Source organism: Sturnira hondurensis, unplaced genomic scaffold (genome assembly GCF_014824575.4).
Source record: "Sturnira hondurensis isolate 20B ecotype Veracruz unplaced genomic scaffold, ASM1482457v3 Scaffold0021795, whole genome shotgun sequence".
Classification (NCBI taxonomy): Eukaryota; Metazoa; Chordata; class Mammalia; order Chiroptera; family Phyllostomidae; genus Sturnira; species Sturnira hondurensis.
This window is the reverse complement of record NW_028094426.1, coordinates 1,547,504-1,564,303: the sequence shown is the minus strand read 5'-3', so window position 1 is coordinate 1,564,303 and position 16,800 is coordinate 1,547,504. Positions and strand designations below refer to the sequence as shown.

Sequence of the window (16,800 nt, the reverse complement as noted above, 5' to 3'; positions counted from 1 at the left end):
AAATGGGCACGCCCACATTCACGTGTGGTGGATGAAAATTGGGGGGGCAAAGGGGAAAAACTGGTACAACTGTAACAGCATAATCAATAAAATACACTTAAGAATAATTAAACTCTTTACAGAAACTAAGATGTACTTGTAAGTTCATAATAGAGACTTAACATTTGGCTCTTCATATGATTGGAGAAGGCAATATTAACTATAAATGACAGCTCCAGTATTAGTTATAATGTAAGAATTACTTTCATTCAAAAAATTAAACAATTCAATTTTACTAAATAGAATAATAAATTTTGAGATAGTTCACTGAATCTACTGAACCTTCTACTGAACAGTCATGAATGTTCTAAAAGTAATTTTAAGAGACAGACATACCTTGCATAGCCTAGGTTTGCTGGGGCAAATTTGATGGTCGTTTGGAAGAAATCATACTCCAGGTAAATGTTGGGATCAATATCTAAATCAAACTCCAAATTACAGCCTCCAGGGACAGGATCTGGATGAAAAATAAGAAAGTCACTCAATACAGAATTTTCATATATTCAAATTATACTGAGAAAACTGAATCCTACTTTTATAAGAACTTTACATACAGAAGTTAATTACAGCCCTGGCTGGTGTAGCTCAGTGGATTGAGTGTGGGCCTGTGAACCACATGATCGCAGTTTGATTCCCAGTCAGGGCACATGCCTGGGTTACAGGCCAGTTCCCGTCGGGGGACTCATGAGAGGCAACCATACATTGATATTTCTCTCCTTCTCTCCTTCCCTTCCCCTCTAAGGATAAATAAAATCTTAAAAAAAAAAAAAGAATTACAGAGTTGCTAGTTTTATACAACCTAATGAACTGAGGTTAAGGGCTCTAGAACAGGAGTCAGTAAATCTTTTCTCCCTTAAGGGTCAGACAGTACCTATTTTAAGCTTCTCGGGCCTGCTGGTCTCTGTGGCAACTACCCGACTCTACCCTCACAGCATGAGAATGGCCACAGACAACACATAAGCAAATAGGCATGGCTGCACTCCAGTAAGACTTTACGTACAGTCAGTGAGCTGGATCTGGCTCAGTCTGTGGTTTGCCAAATTCTGATCTGGAGTTGAAAGGGTCAGAAGGGACAAGATTAAGCTGAGATCCAAGAATGGATTTCAGGGCCTCCGTGAATGCCCTGAAATTGAATGTTAAATGTGTGTATTTCCTAGGGAGATAGGTTTTTATTAGATTTTGGGGTCTATGACCCCACAAAAGAGAGCATAAGAACCCAGGAATGAAGAGAAGAAAAACACTGCCAAAGAAAAAGGGACTCCTGAGAAATGGAGAAGGGGGTGTCCACTTTTTACATGCTTCTTCCAACAGGGAGAAGGACAGTGTCATCCTTTTCCATCCTGGAAAAGTCTTTGTGTGTGTATATGAAAGAGTTAAAGATCTCAAAACACCTCCAAAACCATGTATCGGTACAGTATTTAAATGCTTAGTTAAACACAAAATAAATTTTGGGTATTTCATTTTAGTAATAATATGGCTAAAGCAGCTTTTCTTACTATGAATCCTATTCAGGAACTTTAAGCTAGACAAAACTTAAGTCAGTCATTTGAGGTGAGCTCAACTCCATACAAAGAACTGTGTACAGTGGACTCAAGTGGAGAGCCTGAGGTAAGACAGAACCCAAGGTAAACCAACTTAAGGATTGGTAAGATCTCAACTACATATACTCATCTAATCATTCCCACAGTTAGGTCCTACTTTCCTTAAACTCAGGAATGCTGGTGGTTGACTCTGTGCAAGATTTGGCACGGAGATACCCCATGCACGTGTTTTAACATGGTGTGGGTTTTTTCTCAAAATTCTGTGATCTTTCATCATTTCCTCTCACTACATTCACGAGTATTTACCATATGGGAGAAAAGGATATGTATTTTAATTGAAGTTTCATCGTTCATCATTTTTCTGTGTACGCTGTCCTTCATGGAGGTTTGAAGTCCATGGTTTTTGATCAGGTAGTTACCCTTTTGTTACAGATAATATTGTCGTTCTTTGATTCTGGTCACCTTTTGGATTCTTCTCCTTTACTAGCTACTGCTCCCTCTCCTCGTTACCATCAAACTTTCAGGGCAGTCTAAACCCTCGCCTCATCTTAGCTCTTCAATCACTATAACCTAGTTTTCATCTGCACCGAGGCGCTAAAATGACTCTCCCTAAAGGCCACCACCGACTGCACTCTGAAATGGACACTGTCAGTCACTTCCTCTGACCTCACTGCAATGTACTGTTCACCACTCCTTCCTTCAGGCAAAACCTCCTGGCTCTTCTCCTCCTTTCCTCACTACTCGGCAGTCAGCTTCCCCCAGAAGCAGTGCCTGGCGTGTGGGAGACACTACAAAACACCCACTACTTGCCGTTCTCCAAGCACTCCATTCTTCTCTAGGGCATTCCTCTGCCTAGAATAACCATCTCAAGCGTTCAGGACTACGTCTTGTCTTTTTGTTACTGCTTCTCCTAGCACTCCTTCAATGTGTTTTGAATGAATAAATGTATTCTAGTCCCTACCTAGGCTTTCAATCATCATGCTAATTCTCTGGCTCCCTCGCTATTAAAACCTTCCTGATGAAAAATAAACAAATAAATAAATAAAATAAAGCCTTCCCGATGAACTGTACTGTGTTTGCAATAAACACTTTTAGTAAGATTACAGTTTTCCCTAAATTCTCATGAACAAGTCCCACATTCTGGACAGCAATGGGAGTCGAAGACAAAGGTTACCTGTTTCGGAGTAGGAGAGCGGGACGGCCACATTTTGGACAGGTTCAGCATCTAGAGCCTCCATATACCAAAAGCACATACTCTGCTCTGGTCTAAGAATGAAAACCAGCCCTTTGTCAGTGCCTTTTGCCGAGGTACTGGGAAGGAAAGTCTGCAATAAGGGAGAAAAGAGTCCTTGTGAAAAGGGAGTTGAGCAAAGTATGTAAATCCCAGAACTGGTCTAGTATGCGTGTCCTATCCCAAATGTTCTTAAAGCAAAAAGGAATAAAAACAGACCTTCTTTAGAAAATTAAATAACTTTTTTTACCTCTATGTGAATGTGCCCACACAGACACATGAAAGAACTGTTAAAAATACATGTTGTTTGATCAGATACAATAAAATGTCCAAGCTTTTCAGTTCCCCAAGTTAAGACTTATTATGTCAGGTACTAAGACTACTGTTGAAACAAAAAGAATTCCATAATGAGTCTGATGCCCTTTATTCAGGAGAAAACACCCCACGGACTGGGGAGTGCAATGACTCATAGGCGTGGAATAGTGTTCCTGAGGGATTCAGGGCAAGCTCGAGCTCCACAGAACATTAAAAACAGCAATGCAGAAACCAGGCATGATGGGCTAGGAGGTCAGGAAGTTCTTAGAACACTACTAGGAGGTCCTATTTTTAGCTAAAACTGAGCTGGAGGATTGTGACTGGCATATGTTTCCTTGACAGGTTTTCCTGTAAGTGCAGACTGCCTTGCAGACTGCGTTTTCCATAAGTGACAGATGGGTTTCAATTTGACAAGCATAAGGGAGAATGACCCAAATACTAATTGAAAAATTATAGGGCAAACAGTTTCAATGATCCAACCACCCTGACCCTAAAAATCCAAAGGGCCACAGTTATCAGGAAGGGCACAGGAAACAGAAACAGTTCTCTTCACACGGACCACCCACCGCTAGAGCTACACGCAGTCCTGCTTATCATCTCGGTAGTACGGACACAGTGAGAACTAAAGGAAAGCAGCACAATGAAGAAACAGTACTATAATTAAAGATAACTAAGACTCCTTCTGCATGAAAATTGAGGCGCAAAGTGTTGTTCATCCAAGCCTTTTGTCACATTAGTTATGTTGACATCTCTTTATACAAGCTCTGTTTCCTCAGAGGTAAAAACAGGCATTGTAACTACTTTGTTGAGCTGCTGTGAGAATTAAATTAATTATATGGCAAACCAGACACTGGGCTCTCTAACTAGAAGCCCCAGAGGCCCAGAGAGTTTCCAGAGGTCCCCATGAAATCAATCATACAGACGTATCTACACACTTTGCCAGAGAGAGTCCATAGATTTCAGCGGATTCACAGTCTATGGCCCCAGGAGCTACGAACCACCCGCCTAGTACACATAGGTATGCAATAAGTATAAATGCTTTTTTTCTCTACCCTTTCTCTTCCTTCAAACGTTGTCTGTGCTGTCATGTTCTTAAGGAGGAAATTATGTATGTGCCATTTTATTGTGTCTCCTATGTAAGGGCCTGAGTAGGAAGTTTCCTTTTGAATATAGTCCCGGGAAAAAACTTGGCTTTTCCCGAGTAATTGGCATGGATTTCCTCTAAGAAAGTTAAGAAATTTAACATGTTTTGATTTCTGTATGAGTCACAGACACTGTTATCTATTGCAATTAACAATTTATTCCTTCCTGTTTTCCTTGATTGAACATTTCCATTTCTCACCTATTAAACTACCACACAATGTATACACTTTCAAATTCTTTATGACAGGAGCAGTATGTCCTAATTTTAAAAAATACAAAATACTTAAGTTTGGAACATAATATGACGAATGCCTATAAAATATATATGAATTGGACTAAGAGAGCTTTGTTTAGCAAATTCCAGACAATTATTAGAAGATAGGCTTAGCCCTGGCTGGTGTAGCTCAGTGGATTGAGTGCAGGCCTGTGAACCAGAGGATCGTGGTTCAATTCCCAGTCAGGGCACATGCCTGGGTTGCAGGCCAGTTCCCAGCATGGGACACATGAGAGGCAACCATACATTGATATTTCTCTCCCTCTCTCCTTCCCTTTCCCTCTAAAGATAAATAAATAAAATCTTAAAAAAAAAAAGAAGATAGGCTTAGGACGAATAAAAAGAAACACAACACCATACAGAGTAGAATTTATTTGTCTAATGGGTCATATAGGCCAAATAGAAATAGATTCATAAAAGGGTAAAATAAATGGCAGGTCTTTAATAACTTAGGCTAGTCCAAGGCATCCAAAAACTTCCCAGATCTGAGGCTGAGGTTAGGGGGTTAGTGATGACTTCTGTATGAGTTCTACATGCTGCCAGAAGCCCGCCACTGGACAAGATGAACTCTGTGTCAGGATTCTTTTGTTTCCATGAGACTCCAAAGAATAAAGTTGACCCTAAAGGGTCTTATTGAAGGTACAGGTCTTAGTAAACTTCACACTGAATGGCTACACAAAAATGAAAACTCACTAAAATGTATTCTCAGATAAAAATCATTAAGGACCCGGTAAAGTAATAAAAAGTGGGAAATCACGGGAAAAACTCTAACTACATTCAGACAGGAAACATTTGGCACAGCTCCACCCCCACCCGGAACCCAGCACTCCATCGCCTCCCCTTTGCACCACGTGTCACCGCACTCAGATAAGGCCTGAGATACCCGTCTCTTAGCCAGCCTAAATCACTAACTTAAAAGAAACCAAACTTAATTTTTTTAAATGTAAGATATAAGTTAAACAGAAAGAAGCATCAAATTCTAATGCTTATAACGAAAATGCACAGCCCCCAAACATGGAAAAGTTTGCACAGAAATAATCCTTTGTACTTACCTTGGAAAAAGAAATTGTTGTATTCTGATACTGTGAATGTATTTGGAAAATAAGGAAAGTCACATTGCTGGAAATATTACGCAAAACAGCTTCTTCTGGAAAGGGCCTGCTGAGCTTGAAGTACCTAAATTTCCCCACAGAAAACTCAGTAATACCTAAAATGAGAGAAATGTTTCATTGTAATATATGAACAGCTAATATGAATTCGTAGAAATCATCTATGTGAACATGCACACTACTAATTTAATGATCAGAAAGAAAAGCCAGTTGAGATAAATATTATTACTGCTCCTATTTCACTGATGAGGATAATCTTAAAGAGGTGAAGCAGCCCACCAGGGTGAATTGGCTAATGAGTAGTAGAACTAAGAAGGAAAGTGGTAAAAAAGTATTTCAAAAGATGCAAATAATACTTAAAGTGGCTGAGGATGTTCAAGGTACCTGGCTCCCAGAGCCAAGAAAAATTTCAGGTCTGGTAGCAACTCTAACAATTCTATTCTGAACAGAGTCCCTGAATTTAAGAACTAACAGCCAGGAGGAGCTGCTACTAACCATTGTGAATGCACTGGAATGAAAGAACAGTACAATCTAATGAATTCTGAAGTTATCCTGGAGACACAGAGTTGGCTTCAACTTTATCCCACCATTTACTAGGTGTGATCTTAGGCAAGTTTCTTAACTCCCTTGAACCTCAGTTTCTTCATCTGTCAAACGGGACTGTATTATCTAGCTTGCAAAAGAAGGTGCCATCAACACTGGCAAAAATGTCATTTGAATGCTCATGCCAGATACTTCACATATAGTCGTGAACCACAGGTATGCTGGAAAAAAAGAGCTTTTTGTTAGTTTAAGGATCAAGTTCAGAGTCCACATAAAAGAGAAGTTATAACAATAATGTTCCAGCACCTCGTCTAGGCCCTCCCCATCTGTGTACGTGCCTCCACTTCTGGCTGTGTTGAACTCACTCACTCTGTCCCCGGTTCCCTACATATCCCACTATAATTAGCTCTAAATATTTAATGTTTCTTGATGCTACTGTAAATTTACCTTTTCTTTTATTTTTATTATTTTTAATGTTTATTGATTTTAGAGAGAGAGGAAGAAAAAGAGAGAACCATTGATGTGAGAGAGGAACACTGTTTGCCTTCCGTCTACGCCCCAACAGTGGACTGAACCCACCGCTTCGGTATGGGCCTTAACTGGAAGTCAAACCCCCGACCTTTTGCACAGGATGGTACTCCAACCAACTGAGCCACACTGGCCAGGCAACTTACTTTTTCTTTTAAATGTAAATTTCTAGTTATCTCTTCACCAATATGCCTTGTTAAAAAGTTCTCCAGCTGATTTCTAACGTTCAGCCGCAGTTAAGAACACCTAATTCAACATTTGATGAGCTATAAATAATTGTTTTCCCTATTCTGTTATCTTTAACCTAACTTCTGCGTGAAAATCCTTTGGCAGTGTTACCACTGCATAGTCTGAAAGCCATTACACAATTTTTAAAAAGAGATTTTATTTATTTATTTTTAGAGAGGAAGGGAGGGAGAAAGAGAGGGAGAGAATTCAGTATGTGGTTGCCTCTCATGCAACCCCACTGGGGACCTGGCCTGCAACCTAAGCATTTGCCCTGACTGGGAGTCGAACCAGCAACCCTTTGGTTCGCAGGCTGGCACTCAATCCGCTGAGCCACACCAGCCAGAGCCATTTCACAATTTTTATAGAAGGCTGCATATTAACAAAATCAGTTATGGTTTGACTCCTGGCTGTACAGGGCTTTGTCATGTTTTACATTCCAAAACCTAGTACACTACTGGTCGCCTAGCTGGCACACAGTAAATGTTGAGTAAATGACAGTTCAATTTTGTGACCTCAGGGAAGTAATTTCTTTTCTCAGGACTTGAGTTCCCTTATGGTACAATAAAATGGAGGTCACTGTGCTACATATATCCCTTGGCTGCTGAAAGTATCAAAGGGGGAATACTTTGTGAACTATCCAATACCACCCAACAAAATAGTATTAACCTCCATTAGCTTTCCAGTGCTTCACAGGCACATCTTATGTAAAAAAAATAAAAATAAAAAAGTCAGACATTCAGTATGGTCCTACAAATAAACTAGCGGGAAGAAGACGACCACCAGGTGTAAGTACTCATGGCACACCCATCATAAGCATCAGGTTGAGAAGGAAACTTCCTCAGAGAGACCAAGGAAGAATATTGAAAGTCAAGATAACCTTAAAAGTACAGTCTAGCAGAATCTGCACTTAATTTCTACTCATAAAGGCACACATGGCAAATAAAGGCATACAACCAAAATATATCCTGTAGAAGTCAAGAGGAACCTCCTTCACCTCTAAGCCATCTGGAAAGGAATCCATCAGAAACACGTTATGAGGCATAATTAGATCTTCCAACTTCGGGAGTGGGAGGAAAACTGCATCAAGCGATGTCACAGAGCAGACAGCTAACATAGAGACAAAGCCTTTATACTGTTATCTCTCCTCTAGGAAGCAGTGCCTCTGATTCTTTGGTAAAAATATGTTTTGCCATCTGATCCATAACAGGGGAGACTCTTTTCTATTTTTCAGACTCTTCCTCATTGCTACTCAGTCAATTTTTCTCCCCAACTACCTAATCCCTTTTCTTTCCATATCAAATCCTAAACTTGCAAACTTAAATTTTTCAAGTCTTCCTTTTTGCCATTTTACCAAAATGTACCTCCATTGTTTGTGTTTTCATGCAACAACCAAATTCTAGGACAGATCTGTGAAAGTTGAGTCTTCATAATTCTCTTCAGATGAAATATTAAAAATAGAAGCAGTTCATTTAGGTACTGGAACTGGTTAGCATTCAATTGCCCCTCCAAATTGCTCATTCATATCCTATGAAGTTTCATTAGCCCTAAAAGCTGAAAGGAAACACAAAAGCATACCTTTCACATACTTTCAAGAAAAAAGGATCACTAGCAACTAACTACACAAATGGCCTGCTCCCTTACTTACAGCACTATCAATAGCACAAGTATTAGAAAGTTCAAGTGACATTCTGCACAACTCCAACTACTATGTAACTTCATGTGAGTTAAAGGATTAGAAACAGACAGTAACGAAAGAGGTCAAAGGCAGCAGAGAACTGGAACTTCAAGGCAAGGGTAAACTATTTAAATGTGTGTTGCTCCTTTTCTGCCCTGCTGGTCACAGAAAGCATCCTCTTCATTCTAGGAACTCCGTCCGCCCCCTTCAAAGACTCATTTGGCTTTCAAGCCACTACTCAAGTGGTGTAAGTGAGCTTGTCCTGCTAAAGATGGGTAGGTCCTCCTAAATTAGAGCAGCTGCTTAATTTATTCAGTTTGCCAAGTTATCAGAATTCAGAAACAGAAATCTAGCCACTTCCTAGCAGGAGAATACAAGTCTTGAACTGAGCTGTCTTTTAAATTTCTATGCTGATTTTTATCTGACAAATGTGGAGAACATCAGCTTTGTCATCACTCAGCAGTCAAGTTCCCACATGTCCCTCTGCACACAGCAACAACACTAACGCAAGGCAAAAAGAATAACATGATAGATGAAATACCAGGGCTGAAGTCAGAGAAAAGAGGCAAGAAATAGCATCTGAAAAAATATCAACCTCTCAAATGCTCACATTTTCTCAACTTCTGTATAAAAATACTAATGCACAGACCTACAGATGAAAAGTTCTGGGTCGCAGCCCTCCTGGCTCAGGGTCTAGCCTGGATCAACTACAAACTCAATCTAATTATTCACCTGTTAAAATGGAGGAGCATTATCTCTTCTACCTCCATCATAAGGCTATTGTGAGAAATGAGAACGCAGAGAACTGAGCGTAAAGCACCATACTAAGTTAAATATTGGGGGCAGCTTTGGATAACCTGCTGGAAGGACCATGAAATTGGCAGTGAGACTTACTGGGATTCAGATGCTGCCGGTGCCCCCTATTAGCTGCTTGCTTGGGTAGTGAGCATCATCTCCTTGGGCCTGAGCTGGATCCTCTGCCACGTGAGGGTTAAATAACAGTTCCATGAACAACACCTGACACATTCTGCACTGCAATGAATGTTAGTGCCCTAGGATAAATGAGGCTATTTTTTTCTGTGAAAATACAACTTCCCTTTTCACCTTTGGCCTGAAGTCCTATGCAAAGATTCCAGAACTTAATTTGCATAAGAGCTTTTCAAAGATACTTATTTAGGAACAAAATCACACTGTTCAGAAAATATTACGTTTCAGAACCATAACTAGTCTCTTAAGCTCAAAACAAAACCAACAATGTGCTTAACCTCAAGGGAAAAGCACATGATGATCAGCACAATTAGTGCTTTTCACAATTTATATATTAACAAACCACGCATTACGGCTAAAACCCATCATTCGCCAAGCACATGACCTACAATCTAAAGACCAATCTGAGCTCACTTTTCCTCTCAGACTCTGTCGAGCTTACCAACTAGAAAAGCATCTAGATTTTGGAGTGTAAAAACCTGCTGCAGTCGGGAGGACGGTCAGTCGTAAAGCCCTCGCTTTGGCACCGAGCCTCACAGTCCACAGGCTCAAATACGCCCTTTGGATCAAAGAGGCGCTTTCAAGTGTTAAACTAAACCCACAAACATGGCTGTTCGCTATGGGAAAGAAAGTTACGTATCTCTTCCCATTTCCATAGCCTAAATTAGGAGGCCTTCTTTCGTAAAGGGGATTGCCTTCTGCAGGAAAGGACTCTGATCCGTTCCTACAGGCTCTGAACTCAGAACCTCTCTCGCTAAGTGGATAGACCCAGAGGTGGACTTCGACTGTGCAAGAAATGCAAAAGCAGCTTGGGTTGCAGAAACGGGGCCCTCCGACCTTACCCACGCTGGAGTTCCCGACGGTCTCGGCACCACCAGCCACCCCGGGTTGCGATGCCAGCGCCGCCAGCGCCACCAGCCGAAGGAGCCCCATAGCTGCCCAAGCTCTGCGGAGCCGACGCCAGGGTAGGACAACGGCGCGCTCGGGGCCGCGCAGCCTCGCCCTCGCTACCCCGGGGCGCTCGCGCTCGGCGCCATCGCCCGCCAAGGACTCGCGCCTCGCACCAGCCAGGTCCGCTGGGCCGGCCGGCAACCTCGGCCGCACTCTCCACCGCACCTACGGCGGTTTCTCTCTCTCCACAACTACCGCCTGCCGCTCCGCCCCTTTTACGTCACCGCCCTGAGGCCCCCGCGGGGACCGACGGAGCAGCGTCTCCGCGCGGCGCGCGCCCCCTCGCGGCTCCGGGTGGGCTCCCGGCAGGCGGCGTCCCGCGTCCCCGCGCCGAGTTCGGAGGGGACCCAGGAAGTTCTATGGTGTAACCTGTACTTCTCCCTTTTTTATCGTTCCCATTTACGAAAGCCACCGTTAAAGTAAAAATAACGCCGTTGCGGCCTAAATTTCTAGGCTCCCTGTTCCCGAGTTTAACGGTCCGTTGCAAAAAGAAAATAGTAAGGAGGAATCTGGTGCTCCAGACGCAAGAATAACGGTTTCCGTTGCAGCAATTGCCTTCGGGGCGCAGGCGTGGGAAAGTTAGCATGAGAACACGGGGGTAATGCTGTTTCCCTGTGGTCACTGAGCTGGGGTGAGCACTACTTTTAGTTTTAGTTTTTAGTTTTTAAGGTTTCGTTTTCTCTAAGCAAAATATCCTCGAAGACTCAAGACCTTACTCTAAACTTCCTCTCTCAGCTCTCATACCTGAGTGCTGCTGTTTGATGGACAGTAGCCCGTGCGACACATGGACCCGTGAGATGATTGTAGAATTAGACGAATGTTATGTGGGGAAGATTGTTCTGCTCTCCTTTTCCTGTTCTTTAAATTTTTCATTTATATATTTTAATGAGCTGCCTTGAAAATTACATACAATATTCGGTTCATCTACTATTAAGCTGAAAAATCTATGGCAATCACTATTTGTTAACAGGCACAACTCTTCCTGTCCTCCTGTCCGATCCCAATGTTCACACCTTTGGTAGCATCATCTATTCCTATGATGTTTATTCACTCTCCCACATGCCCCTATTCCTGTCGCTCTCAGTAGAGGAAATATCAGGAAGATAACAGGGGCAATTATGATAAGGGTAGCATTTGAATCAGTGATGCCTTATTCAATAAAGCATGTTCTCTTATTGGGGAGGATTATAATTCTCACACTTTCAAAATGCAATCCCAAAGTAGTGAATAAAAACCATAACAGCTACAAGATGTTTATTTCTTTTTTAAATTTTTTTTCTAGATTTTATTTATTTATCTTTAGAGGGGAAAGGAAGGGGAGAGAGAGAGAGAAATATCAATGTATGGTTGCCTCTGGTGTGTCCCCTGCCGGGAACTGGCCCGCAACCCAGGCATGTGCTGACTGGGAATCGAACCGTGATCGTGTGGTTTGAAGGCCCATGCTCAATCCACTGAGCTATGCCAGCCAGGGCAAGATGTTTATTTCTTTTATTATAAAAAACAAAGAAACAACTGATCTAAGTTTTTTTTAACTTTGAGAATTTGTTAGAACAAAAATCCATTGGAATCTGGCAGTGCCAAACTGGAAGTGATTAGAAGGGCTCAGGGGAGGAACTTTGTAAACAAAAAACCAGAGAAGGAAACCATGAAGGAAAAGATTGGCAGGTCTGGCTATTTAAAATGTTAAATTTCTGGCCCTGGCTGGTGTGGCTCAGTGGATTGAGCACCAGCCTGCAAACCACACGATCTCGCCATTCGACTCCTAGCCAGGGTACATGCCTGGGTTGCAGGCCAGTTCCCAGCAGGGGGCCCAGGAGAGGCAACCATACATTGATGTTTCTCTCCTTCTCTCTCCTTCCTTTCCCCTCTAGAATCTTTCCCCTCTAAAGAATCTTTTAAAAAAATGTTAAATTTCTGGCCTTAAATTGGTAGGTTGGTAGGTCTGGCCTGTGTGGTTCAGTTGGTTGAAGCATTGTCCTGTAACCAAAAGATTGTGGGTGGGATTCCCAAGGAAGGAACACACCTAGGCTGCAGGTTTGATCCCTGGTTCAGGTGAATACAGGAGGCAACCAATCAATGCTTCTCTCTCCAATCCATGAGGGTCTTTCTCCCTTCCTCTCCCCCCCCCTCTCTGAAAGCAATTAATGAAAAAAATGTCCTTGGGTGAGGATAAATAAATAAATAAATTTCATGAAAGTTAAAAGCCCTAAACAATATGAAAAGTCAAGCTGATGACAAAAAATAAAAATTTGCCAAGGGCACAAATAGGGAATTTCACACACAAACAAAAAGGAAACATAAGTAGTAATAAAAACATGAAAAAGTTTGAACTCAGTAGTAACAAAAAATCAAATTAAGAAAGTAAGTTGTAAATATTTGAAAAGAATACAAACATTCAGTGTGGATGAAAAGAGCTGAGAAGCAGACAAGGTAAGATACCACCAGCTGGGGGCGTAACTGCAAATAGCTTTTTATGGCATCATTTACATCATCATAGCTTTGGCATGATTCTACTTTTAGATTTAAGTATGTAATCTGTACAAAAATTAGATAGATGTCTGAAATTAGTGTAAAAAAACCGTTCAAGATGTTATTTGCAATACAAAAAGAAACTAAAACAACATAAATGCCCAACAATAAGGAATTAAATACAGGCATAAAAAAATACTGTGTAGCCCTTCAAAAGTCATGTTTTTAAGGGAAGTGATTGATTCAGAAGTTTTTACTAAAAGGCAAGTTATAAAGCAATAAATATTTATAGTATAAGCTTTGTTCTCTTTTAAATATGCATTTATGTTATACTCATGGAAAGAAAGCTTTGAAAAGTATTAGAATCTTTAAAATCATGAAGGTGATTGGATTAAGAAACGTTATTTGCACATGTCTGCACTTTGTGAAAATTTCCTTTGAACATTGCTTTTGAACAAGAAAATATAATTTTTAAGAAGTTATGTATAGTTTTTAAGGTTTTCTCATAGAAACATCAAGGATAACAGTCCATTTTCCTGGCTATGATACGCAATGCTTTCATGATACAGCTCCTATCCATCTGTCCAGTTTCTTGCTGCAACTAAACCCAAACTCTTCCCTGCTGCACACTCAGTTAATTTCAACTCCCTGAACTAACCTCATTCTGTCCCCTCCATACCTTTGCATTGTAGTCTCCCATGCCTGCAGAGGACGGCTGATGACAGATATGTCAAAAATAACAAGAGGGTCTCATTATCTTGGTTCTGAAATACTGTGACAGCTTCCGAGGATGATGGGTGAAGGTCCCTTGTTCATATAAGACTTCCAGTGGAGACTGGAGCAAACGGACTCAACAGCTTTACAGATGACTTTGTTATTCCTGTGAATTGAGAGGAAACACAAAAACCGACATGATTCTCCAATCTTAAGATACACGGGGTCCTACAGAAGTAATGCCTGTTTGGGTGTGGTTGGTAGGGTAATAATATGGGTGTAATGATTTATAGTTTTAATTTGAACATTTCACCTGAAATGTCTTTATGGTATGCTTTAGTGTGATATTGTTATGCTACAGAATTACATAATTTTGTAATAAAAGGTTTTGTAATAAAAAAAGAGGTGTTATTTGTGCTGGACCCTGTAGATAACTAGAGCCTTAAAGTCTGCTTAAGATTTAGAGAAGGGAGGAAGAGCAGGAGGAAGGAAAAGAAGGAAGGAAGGCAGGCTCAAGACATCTTGATGGAGATGCCAGCAGGGATTCAGGGAAAAGGCCTTTGTGAAACTTGCCCATTTAGTTAAAAGACCTTTGAAACTTGCCGTTTCCACTCTCATGTCACCTTCGCTCTGTATTTTTTTAAATATTTTTATTTATTTATCTTTAGAGGGGAAGGGAAGGAGAAAGGGAGAGAAATATCAATGTATGGTTGCCTCTCATGAGTTCCCTGCTGGGAACTAGCCTGCAACCCAGGCATGTGCCCTGACTGGGAATCGAACCGCGATTGTTTGGTTCACAGGCCCGCGCTCGATCCACTGAGCTATGCCAGCCAGGGCCGCTCTGTATTTTTAAACTCATGTTCTTCTTGTGGATAGCAACATACATTACTTTGACTGTTTTTATTAAATTCAATAAATATTTATTTAGTCACTATTATATAAAGTTGTTATGGTAAGAAATCCATTCATTCAGTCCAAAACATGCATTCAGAGGTTTCTATGTGCCAGGCTAAAAGCTTGGTGCTAGGTATTGGAAATGTGGAAACAATTAAAATATGTTACCTGCTCCTAAGTATCTCATGGTACTGAGTGAATTTGAGTAATGTATGAATAGTTACACTGCAGTATGCTAAGTGCAATAATAGATGTAAAAGAAACAGTTGTGGTAAAGATTGGGCGCAATTAACTAGAGTTTCAGGAAAAGTTTTATAAAGAAGAAGATATTTAAAATAAAGTTTGAGCCCTGGCTGTTGTGGCTAAGTGGATTCAGTGCTGGCCTGAGAACCAAAAGGTCACCAGTTCCCATTCCCAGTCTAGGGCACATGCCTGGATTGCTGGGTTTAGGGCCAGGTCCTCAGTAAGGGGCATGCAAGAGGCAATCACACACTGATGTTTCTCTCCCTCTGTTATTTCCTCCCTATCCCTCTCTAAAAATAAATACATACATACATACATATATAAAATAAAGTTTGAGAGCTGAGTAACCAATTAACAAAGGAACAAGATGGAGGTGTTAATAGAAGTATGGGCATTTCATATAAAGAAGAGAGAATCATATGTATTTTATATAGTGTGCATAGAAGTGTGAAACAGCATAACATGTTTAGGGAATTGCAAGGAGTCTAAGTAAATAAGCAAACAATAAAAGCAAACACTTATTTTTAGTATTTCAGCCAAGATGACAGTGAACCTGGAAAACCAGGCAGATGGCTGGACATCAACCCGAGGTCTCAGTGGAGCCACTGAAAATCTGTACAGAAGATGATGAATGACAGAACAAAGGCTGTGTCGTATTCGTACGTAACATAACTTGAAGTGGCTCCTCTACCCCAGGTACCCCAGTTCTCTTCAATCAGGTTACAAAACTTAGTATTCTCCTTTAGTGGGTTTCCTCATTCATCCTCCTGTATCCAACCAGTCACCAATCCATGTTAATTTTCTTTAAAAAATAGCTTATCTTCTCTTTTCAGGGTCAATATCTAGTTTAGGCCCAGCCCACTCTTAGATAACTGTAAAACGTTCCTAGTGAGTCTCTGGCTTATTGGTCTTTGCAAACCTAGCACTCATCATACTTCCTGGCACATGGCAGGCATTCAATAAATAAGGTACACTCTCAGCTGGGGGTGGGAGGAGAACATCACAGATTACCCCAAATACAGATAAACAAATTAGAGTTACCTCTCAGATAGAGTTACAGATAAAACAAATTAGAGTTGCCTCTCATTATTGCCCTATTATGGGGCAGATGCTGAATTAGGCCCCAGGGGTATGTATATTATTTGGGGATGGAAGTGGAGGAGAAGCAGGAGTGGAGCTTCCCGGTTAGGGTTAATCCAACCAGCTAAATTCCCCATGGATAGTTTCCCTCACCTTCCTCCTTCCCAGTAGGTAATCAGGGATCATCTGACTGAGAGAGTACTGAGTCTGTTTCAAGTTCACAAACCCACCATTGGCTGTTTCCAGGCAGCTTTTTCCCCTATCCCCAGACTAACTTTTATTAATACCAAATTCATACTATCACTCTTCACACTCAAACCCCCAACAGATCCTAACTCTAAGTCGAAACTGCACAGCTTATCTCTTAAAAAACTGCACCTGCACTTCCTATACACGTCCCTTATTTTCCAGGAACCTCTCTTCCAACTACACACTGGAAGCCTCCACTCTCCTCTCTGCTAACCCTCACATATTTTTCTCACTGTCACACTCAATAACAAGAGACGGTTATTAGCTGCCTACACTCCACATCTCATCTCTTTACTGCAAAGGCTCTTATCTCTTAACACATCTTATCTCTTAACTCCAAATGCTCTTCTCACCTTTGCCCGCGGAGACCTTCCTTCTCTGTCCACTTCCAACACAGGCGATGATGCCCCTCAGTTTGGTCCTTGTTTGTGTCAGCTTCCCCAGCACACCCATACTCACAATTAAAGCACTCACCCAGTCTCCACTTGGATACAGCCCTTCATACCCCAAAGCAACAGGAGCATCCTTAACCCAGCCCTTTCTGATTGGTGATTTTTAGTTTGTACTTGTTGAGGTTAAAGTCGGTA

General features: G+C 41.3%; 1 protein-coding gene across 2 annotated transcripts in view; it reads right to left on the bottom strand.

Moving 5' to 3' along the window:
• TM7SF3 (transmembrane 7 superfamily member 3) overlaps positions 1–10,775 on the bottom strand; it is a 30,308-nt gene extending 19,533 nt beyond the window's left edge. Inside the window, exons 1-4 of one of the 2 annotated variants that reach the window (XM_037033826.1) lie at positions 10,456–10,775; positions 5,596–5,750; positions 2,755–2,905; positions 376–496 (exon numbers count right to left, since the gene is read on the bottom strand). In XM_037033826.1, coding sequence (XP_036889721.1) covers positions 376–496; positions 2,755–2,905; positions 5,596–5,750; positions 10,456–10,546 — 518 coding nt within the window. In that variant the 5' untranslated portion in view covers positions 10,547–10,775. The remainder of the gene's footprint in view (positions 1–375; positions 497–2,754; positions 2,906–5,595; positions 5,751–10,455) is intronic. The other variant, XM_037033825.1, reaches the window with a different exon arrangement.
• Between the last annotated feature and the right edge of the window lie 6,025 nt (positions 10,776–16,800).